Source organism: Myripristis murdjan, chromosome 19, assembly GCF_902150065.1.
Source record: "Myripristis murdjan chromosome 19, fMyrMur1.1, whole genome shotgun sequence".
Taxonomy (NCBI): Eukaryota; Metazoa; Chordata; class Actinopteri; order Holocentriformes; family Holocentridae; genus Myripristis; species Myripristis murdjan.
This window is the reverse complement of record NC_043998.1, coordinates 8647654-8657500: the sequence shown is the minus strand read 5'-3', so window position 1 is coordinate 8657500 and position 9847 is coordinate 8647654. Positions and strand designations below refer to the sequence as shown.

Below are 9847 nucleotides of genomic sequence, written 5' to 3'. Positions count from 1 at the left end.
AGGCCATTTGCTTCTCCATCATAAAAAGTGGACATCTGCTATTGATGAAGTGGCCCTATCATAACTGATGTAGCTCAAGGCTGCAATGTGTCTCAGGGCCAAGCAAAGCTTTTATGCACACCAAGCGCAAAATGTCCTCACGTTAACCTGAACCTGCTAACAATGAATGTAAGAAGTTAAAACAAAGTGAAAGTGAAAGTTTAACTATAAGTTATGTTAACTTATGCTCACATTTATTAGCTGGCAGCTCCCCTGCCATGTTTTGTCATTTATGTCATACTGATCGTGATGCGGTCACCCCTGCAACACTGAAAACACTTCCTGGGGAGGACCACCTGTGCATCATCTGCAGAAGGAGACGTCACGAGTGGATTCGCATGTCTCCCTCACTGCCGGGACAGCAAGCAACATAGCAGCAGCAGCATCAGTTTGCAGGTCATGAAGGAAAGTAGGACATAGTAGGGGAAAGGAGGAGTGGTTTTTGGATGTTTGCCCGTGCAGATGTGTTCACCTTCATTGCCAACCAGACTGTAAATCTGTTGTATCTGTTTCTTTAACCTGATGAAGTAACCTTTCCCCCTGATGTGAATCATGCCCACAGAGTTCGCTCTTGCCTCAAGGTAACTGTGCAAGTTAAACAAGAGGCACTTGAGCTGCCTAATGACCTGCCATTGTTATTCATTAATATGCTAATTAATGCAGCAAGGTGCTCCAAAATCTAATCAGATTGTTAAAGGGGTGCCTGTGGTGTAAGTATGACGTTTATGTTGTGTATTTGTCTTGAATTATTGTGTTCACAAGAGCGTGTTGAGGGAAAAGTTCCATTTTGTCTGTTTGTGAGTTTGTTTGTTTTCCTGATGGCAGGATGGCCTTGTCAGTCATTCCATCCATCTGTCTGTCCACACTGTCCATTTAACATTTTGCTCTAAGGCAACATATCTCAAACTCTATTCAACAGATTGCCATGAAATTTAGTGAGCACATTTCTGCTCCCCAGAGAATGACTCCAGTCAATTTCAGTGACCCGTGACCTTTTATCTAGCAACGCCCACAGGACAAAATGTAAGCTTTGCTCACAAGATATCACAAAACATAATCAGTGGTTTGCCATATTTGGTGAGTGCATTCATACGGGCCAAAGGAAGATTCATCTTATTGTGACAATCTCATGACCCTTCCTGTTTTGACACCCTTAGGTCAAACATTTGGTTTGTACACAATATATGTGAACTGCCAGGTAATTTGCTGAGTGCACTCATGCTTCTTAGGAAATGAATTCTATCAAGTTGGATGTCACCATCACCTTTCCTGTAGCACCAGCCTTTTAGTCCTAACGATCTATTGGATGGATAATCATAAAATATGGGGAGTACCTTCATACTCCCGAGAGGATGAACCCTGTCCACTTTGATGACTTCATGACCTTTCCTCTTGCGCCACCCTCAGGCCAAAATGTACATAACCCCTTGCTAATTGCGTTTGACTAACATGCACCAAGCTAACAGGGCATCGGTGATTGAGGGCCCATTCTTCGTTTTCTGTTCAGTCTCTTCATTATTTTCTGAAGTGAAATTAATCAAGAGGAACCAGTTTTTATTCTTTCTGTAATTCTGTAGTGATGTTGGGATGATGATTTTGTTTTTATTGCAGTTTTATTTGAGAACTCAGAAAATGAATCATGCAGGTGCTCCACACTACACCTCACAGCCAGAAATCTCATTATGATGTGCTGAATTGTCTGCATGCCTTTTATTTTACTTAGTATTATATTGAAAGAATACATAAAATAAATAGAAGCAAGTGTTCACAAGTCAGAACAACATGTATGGGAGATGTGGTGTGCAGGTGGTTGCTGTAGGTGAATAGTGGCTGCCTTCATATTGTACTGATAGAAGCTGACAAGCTGGACTCCAGCCAGCAAAAGGTGTGACTGTAGGCAGTCCATCTGCAGCAGCCAACACAAATGTGTCCTTGTGTATGGTACCTGTGAACAGTGTGAGTCCCGAAACCTAAATTTTGAAAACAATTTCAAAAGGGGGGAAAAATCCAAGGTAACATGTTGTCTCAAAAGAAATACAAATTTAAACTTCATCTCAGATTTATGAATTTTGTTTTACTGAGAAAATATAACTTTCTTTTCACCCAGTTAGAAAGTTTGTCTGTTTGCAGGATTTGTAAGAAACCTATGAGCAGATGAAATATGCTAGACGGATACTATTGGCCTTGAGTCAAGGAACAATTTATTATGTTTTGGTGGTGGGCCAGATCTGGGATTTCCACCATTTTTTACCCACAACTATAAAACTTCAGAGACAGATACCTGCTTCCCTTTCATAAGAGTATTTTTGGAGGGTCAATAAATGGATTTAACTCACAATTTAAGTGATAGAAATGATGCCTTTGGGTGTAACAAACAGTCAGTGGAGGTTTGCATTATCTGAGCATCTTCTAGTTTATTACTGACTGTTCATAGTTGTATTTTATTATATATAATATAATATTATATTATATTATAGCTTAATGTGCACTTTCAGCTATTTATTTGATTGAGATTGCTACAAATAGGTTTGTTTTGACTTTCAGTCAAAACAAACCTTATGAAACACGGCATCCTCTGTCTACTGTCTACATCTTTAGAGCATTAACCCTTGGATGTGCATTTTGCAATCAGTAAGACCCAGAGGTGGATGTAACAAATTATGTTTACTCACTTACCTGTAATTGAGTAGCTTTATTTGTACTTGTATTTTGCAAGTATTTTTTAAAGTCAGTAATTTCACTTTTGCTTAAGTACTTTTTTGTCTGAGTATTGTACTTCACGACGTTTAAAATCACATCCATTACAGAGAGCGAATGATCAGTGAAAGATTGTGGAGCCTTTCATAATGAACAGTCAGTCAGAAAAGATGAGAAGAAGAGTCTTCTTGTGCTTTGTTGGTTCTACTTTTTGCCATTTCCAAATTTCACAATAAAAGCTCCACAATGAAAAACTGTAAATGGTTGATGGAAGTGAGGACCATTTAGAATCATCTGGTAAAAATGCGGGGAAAAGCTGAATAGTATCAGTGAGTTGGCTTGATGATGAGAACCATGTAGACTAAACCATCACATTATGTGCTTATTCCACATTTGTCAGTTGTTTCTTCAGGGTCCTCACTTCAATCAACCCTCAGTGATTTTGCATAATGCACCTTTAAATGACTCTAGTGTGAGCCTTGTTCTCTCTTCCTTTTCTAACTGCATGGAAAAGATCACAGCTAACACAGTTACTGTTTTGAAATGTACCCCAAGTTCTCCAAGTACATTTTAAATGAGCCGCTTTTTACTTCTACTGCAGTAGATTTTTACAGCAGTACTTCTATTTCTACCCAAGTAAAATATCAGCAAAGTAACAAGGATGTTATTTAAGTAGCAATTTGTAATACTCTTTCCACCTCTGGTAAGACATTATTTCATACCATTCTCCTAGATTTAAGGACTTATATTGTGCATCAACCTCTTGCACCCAAAAGCAAAATAGGCAAAGTAGACTACAAAATTTTAACCAGTGTACACTCTGCTTATGAACTGAATTTTCTCACTTAAAAAACAACAACAGCAACAACAAAAACATGTTTTCTTAGGTAGCCCTTGTAATAGCAGATCATGATTCAGCAGGTCAGAAAACCCTGCAAAGGTCTATCTTTTCCACTAGATGGTAGTCTATCTTTATTTCCAGTTTCATTAAGAGCTGCACAGTGCACCATTCTTCTTCTTTCCTTCATGTGATCCAAAATGTGGTAGACTGTTTTCTCCACAAATAGCTGTCTGATCTATAAACTATGTGCTTTCTCCAAATAACATACAGCAAAAGTATTGCTTTATGTGACATTTATGTAACAACAAAAAGCAGAGATTGGCATTGGGGAGGTCTTATCATTTGAGTATCTCTGGCAAAATTAACATCAAATTTCTCCTTAGGCAACCCCAATGTTCTGACACTAGTCCGTCAGTTTAAATACCTTTATATTATCAAGAATTTTCTAAATTGTATCAAAGTAACATTGTGATTGTTGAGTGCATTCCCATAGCTGTGGGACAACAACCTCGAATGTGAGTTAATCATGCAGAGCATCTTCTCAGCATAAATCTGCAAAAACTTTACATTGCTCTTCATCCGTTTGTGAAAATAAAGTGCCATCTTCTCTCTTATTCCACTCTGCGCTTACCAAGAGAGTACTCCTCTCAGCATGGGTGGGTGATAACATCTTTGTGCATGGACTGGCCTTCTCTACATAGGAAGGAAGGAGCAATCAGGTAGTATTGATAATCCTGTGATACACATAGAACAATGATATTGATTACCCCCTCATAAATCTCACCCTGGGAATCAGTGTTCTTGCGCTGCAAAAGCTTCATTGTTCTTGGGGGACACATCAAATGAATGATCATTATAAAATGTGTGAGGTGGATAATGCTGAGGGAAGGGTTTTGCAAGGTAATAAAGAGTCCTTTGGTGAATGAGCAAGAGATCACGGAAGTCAGACCTCTTCCTGTAGCTAATTTCCTATAGATTTTCAATTTGTTTAAGTGGCGGACATCATATGCAAGAAATACAACATGAGCTACTGCCACTGTCAACTTCAAGGAAAACACAATGAACTAATGGCCTTCTCATCTCTTGTGGGACTTTAATGAACAGCAGTAAATCATTATCTAAGTTTCAATTATAACACATCATGACATGGTAATCTTTTTTATCTATAATGTAATAAATGTCAGAGTAGTGTTTCTTTGGTTTGAGGAGATGATATTGTAAGTTGACATATGGAGCATATGGAACATTTTTATAAATCGAAAAATGTGTTGCAACCTACAAAAGTAGCTTGACTGTATCATGAGGTTGCATTTGCATTGCAGCTGAAGGATGACAATGTTATATCTTATACTAAGGTTGTCTTAAAGCATTATACATATTTATATGATAAGAATTTCATATGAATTCATTATTTCATATGACACCTGATGTCAAATCTAGCAGATATGGAGTCCATGAGCTTGTGTACTCACATGGCTTAGGCCACACAGAGAGGTATTGACTTATCGGTCTAACAGCCGAGTGTGTTTACATCCAGTGATCTACAAACAGTTCATCTCTATGTTTGTAAGAAAACAACAGCATGTACACAATATTGCACAACAAATTCTCAAGGGACAGCTAAGATAATATACAGTGCTGAAGTTTTAATTATATTATTTTCTGAATGAGTCTACAGTGAAGCCCTCTCATTCATGCATGTGGTTTCTACAGGATAAATAAATCAATGGCTTTAATGCCTGCCTTTGACCTAGGATGGGAAATGTGACATGATTTATGCCTACTTGGATGTGTGTCTATTACTATAGCGATATACTCCACTGAGGACTCACAAGTGATTGAGCCATCATGATCCTAATTGAGCCTCTTTGTTGGCAAATTGAAGGATCCTCTGCTAGTTGGATTGTTTACACAGGCTATTCATATATACACTTAAACGTAATAGATGTCAATGGCACCTGATGCAAACAAAACAATATGTTACAGCTGAAAAGGTCAATTTAAGCAAGAAGCTGTCTTGTGTGTGTGTGTGGGTAGAGAGGTCATGTGGCACATTCAGATCACAGGAGCTTGTGCACAGTAAATTGGCCACTAATCTTGATTTGTAACAGGCTACATTTGATCCCACAGGGAAAAAAATAAAAACACTTACCTATGAATCAGTGGTTAAATGGTTAGGTCCTAGAGAGACATTTAGGCTGTAACATCAAGCAAATATTTAAATGGAACCTTATGGACCCAATGAGAGACTTTTTCAGCAGTGTGTTTTATGGTTTCCCCCCTCCACTGGTCATGCATGGTATACTATTATAGCCTCGCCTTTTCCTAGATTTTGTGGGGAATGGAAAACAAAATTGGACAAAATGAAAACATACAGCAGATCACTGATACTGCTGTTTGTGTGGCTGTAGAGCTGTGTTGTTCGCAAGCATTGCAGGGTGTCATACAAAAGGTTCATATTGATACAAGAAAATCCTGCCAATAATACCTAGTATAGCAATTGGACCTGCAATATTGACATGGGACTGGAGGGAAAGTTGTTTCTACTGGCCACAAAACAATTTATATCCTGGTGTTGGGCAGAAACTCTGAAAAGCAAAACAAGTTGCAAGATTCAGAAATTTCATTCCTGAAGGATGGCATCCCATTTTTCACTCATAGACCAGATTTCATATTTTTAGGTGCAGCAACACAAAATTTGACAGGAAATGTTCTGCCCATAGTTAGCTTATCACAAATTGTATGACAATTCCATTTCAGAAAAAGCTAAACAGTATGATTTCTTTTCTCTCTCTGTCCAATTACACTCTTGCACATCGGTGGAATTGAGGCTAAAGGGAAGAATGGCCTGAAACTTTGGCATCGTACAGGACATCATTTGTGGTCTTTGTGTAGACTTCCACTTCCTCAAAATGCAAGGAGGGTAATGGCTGGTCCTGCCCAGGCTGCTAAGAGTTCCTGTAAAGACTCAAGGACTGAGCTGGCAAGAACATTTCTTCTGGAAACAAATAAGGGCTTTAATTGCTTTCCGCAAGATCTCAAGGCTCTTCTTAAAGTCTGACAATTTAATTGGTCAAGGGAAGATGTATCCTCACATTTATTATGTTGTCATGTGGCACAGACCTGTAGGTTATATACATAATGAAGCTGTTATAAATGCTGATGTTCTGATGCCACTGGCTTGCTCCCACAGGTGTAAGATGTTCCCTGCGTTTCCATTATTCTTTGTTTTTATTGCTTTAATAGTCTGCTATAGAATGAGGCTGCACTAATATGCATCAACTGACTGCTTTCATTGTGCACAGTCTTCCTTAAGCTTGACGTCACGATCTCACGGTCCTGTGGCCAAAGCCTCGCTGTATTTCACCGGAGTGGAGGACAGCGTAGTTGCGGATCAAACGGCATTACCATGAGCACCTTAGAAAACTTCATAAACAAGGAATGTATATATTTCAAGCTTTTGGGATTTATCTTTCCAGCGTGCAGAGATATATAGCCACCATGACCGCCACCATTAAAGTTGATTAATTCTTTAATTTACTTGTGTTGATTGGTGTAGAGGTGTGATTTCCACTAAGTGCTGCCGTGCGTGCGTGGAAAGTTTTGCCTAACCCGTTTGGCAGCCGGATCCAACCATCCACACTGTTTGCAGTTTTTGTGTGACAGAGCAGAGGAGACACACAGGAGTGGATGGGACACCTCGAGTCAAAAGAGACTGGAGTGGAAATTGTCTATCCTTAGCGCGCAGCTCTTCTTTCTCACTTGTTTATCTTAATTGGCCAAACCTGCGCACATTTGGACGGTGGACGGTGTGTGTGCAGGGACCAGCCGAATTCACTGGAACTCAGCGCGGACCGTGGCTGCCCTCTCTTTTTTGCGTGGATCTACATAATGCATACCCACTTGAACTCAGATGATGTGAAATGCGAAGCGACGCGGATCTGTCTGAGAAGTTGCCTTGATATTTTGTTTTAATCTTTGAAGTACCACTCTTAACGTTAGACACGGAAATTCTCGGAGCGCAATGATTTTAGCAACTCTTATTATTGTATTGTCCCTTCTGGGTAAGTATTCAAATAGCCTGTGTTTTCATCTGTTGAATCTCCATGTCAACTTTCAAAAGTGTCTCTTTTCCTTCCATGTGTGCATTTAACTCCCATCTCATATCAATGTAGCAAATGCTGTGAGTGCGCAAAACATTGGCTCACCCTGTGCCAAATGGACCGCGCGTCGTGGCGCACCGGAACGCAGATTTCTAATGCATGGGATCTTACAATCAATCCTTTATTAGCGACAAGTTATTGATTATTTTCGATTCTTGATGTGTTTGTATTCATCCAGTGTGAGCTGGGCAACAAAGTTTGCCTCAGTAACACCGGGGTTTCTGTTGAACATGAGCTTTAAAAGTAGGAATCGGAATCACTGATTAGAGAGGATGGCCTGTGCAACGACAAAAATAAATAAATAATACAAGTTGATTAGTTAACCCAAAAATGTATTTATTTATTTCATTTTTTTTTATCATTTTTTTCCCAACTCCCAGATTCAGTATTCACCTTGAAGGGTGACAGCAGCACATCGTCCCGGTCCAGCCGACTAGACTGTGTAAAGGCCAGCGAACAATGTTTAAAAGAGTACACCTGCAGCACCAAGTACCGGACGATGAGGCAGTGCGTGGCCGGGAGGGAGAGCAACTTCAGTGCTGTCACCGGTCCCGAGGCGCAGGGCGAATGCCGCAGCGCAATAGATGCCATGAAGCAGAGTCCGCTGTATAACTGCAGGTGTAGGAGGGGAATGAAGAAGGAGAAAAACTGTCTCCGGATCTTTTGGAGTATATTCCAGAGTTTGCAGGGTATGCACATGCTCACTGATCCAAATCAAATTGTAAATGTCAAAGTTCATTGCCTCAAAATTAAGACAACAAGCATCATGTTCTGAGAACATAAGTATTCCATATGCAGACTCCATATTTTATGAACCACATATTTATTTCAGTGTATGCCATGATGCTGCTTGTTCTTTTTGAAAATATGAGGCACATTAAAAATCCTTATTTGCTCACCAGACCAGTGTTAAATCTATCCCAGGATTACTTTAAGACAAAGTTGTATATGCTAGAAGGTGCAGTGAATCTTGTCCAAAGTCAGCTTCATATATTATATTCTAATATTATCTGACAAGCTCAAAATAGTTCCAGAATCAAGAATCAAGACTAGACATAGTAAATATCAGTTTGGTGTGTTTGATTGTGTTAGGCTATATATCAAAAATATATTGACACATCACACTTACAATCATACACAATATTGATGGTGTTTATCGTTCATGTGCAGGCAATGATTTGTTAGAAGACTCTCCTTATGAACCAGTCAATAGCCGGCTCTCTGATATCTTCCGCTTGGCTCCCATCATATCAGGTAAGACATTGCTCCTGTATTCCTGACATTCCTGAGGTTTAACTTAGAACTTTGTGCAAACTAACGGCGCCTTGCATAGAGCCATTATTTTTTACTAACTTGTGCCTCAAACTCAGCTTAAGTCACCACGTCACCACCACAAATCTGTCTCTGTTTGACAACCACCCTTTTCTATTGCTGTCTGGTTTCAGACTGCAGCTTTCAACGCCCATTATCCATCACAAAAGCTTTTATCTGACACCGTGACCCACCATACACAAAGCACAGTAATTTAGTATATTTCACTTTCAGCTCTCAAAGCAATAATGAGAGGTCCGGGTGTTTTTCCACTGTCGGAGTACTTGTGTTGGAAGTAGCAATTTGGATTCCGGCATTTACTTGCTAATTTTGAATGAACTATCTTTTTAGAGTGGAGTTTGGGTTGTTTGTGGTGCTTGAGCTCCAAAATCTTGGTGAGGCTGAAGAATGTGGTGAATGCCGAGATTAAAAGAAAAAGAAAAGTTAAGTTAAATCAATCAAAATGGAAAAATGGCTTGCCTTTGTAAATCTAAATTCCATAAGTGTTTTCAAAAGCCATTGGAGTGCAGGTGGATTTGTTGAGGCCCATATTCAGCTTCGAGATTACAGACATACCTTTTAAACACAGGAGCAACTAACCATCTGTCTGAATTCTATGGCACTGATAGAGCTGCATGTGACAAGTGCTGCATCTCCTGGCGTTGTTCAGCGATGGGGCTCAATGGTTGGCGGACCTCTGCTGCACTGGCCAGCTATTTTAGTGGAAAAAAAATCTGTCTCTCTCTGTCACACACACACACACACACACACACACACACACAGAGAGAGAGAGAGA

At 39.6% G+C, this 9847-nt stretch overlaps 1 protein-coding gene across 1 annotated transcript in view; it reads left to right on the top strand.

The window, feature by feature from the left end:
• The first annotated feature begins 7601 nt into the window (after positions 1–7601).
• The window catches only part of gfra1b (gdnf family receptor alpha 1b), a 42302-nt gene continuing 40056 nt past the window's right edge, over positions 7602–9847 (top strand). Inside the window, exons 1-3 of the mRNA XM_030077050.1 lie at positions 7602–7641; positions 8121–8429; positions 8911–8994. Of these exons, the coding sequence (XP_029932910.1) occupies positions 7602–7641; positions 8121–8429; positions 8911–8994 (433 nt within the window). The remainder of the gene's footprint in view (positions 7642–8120; positions 8430–8910; positions 8995–9847) is intronic.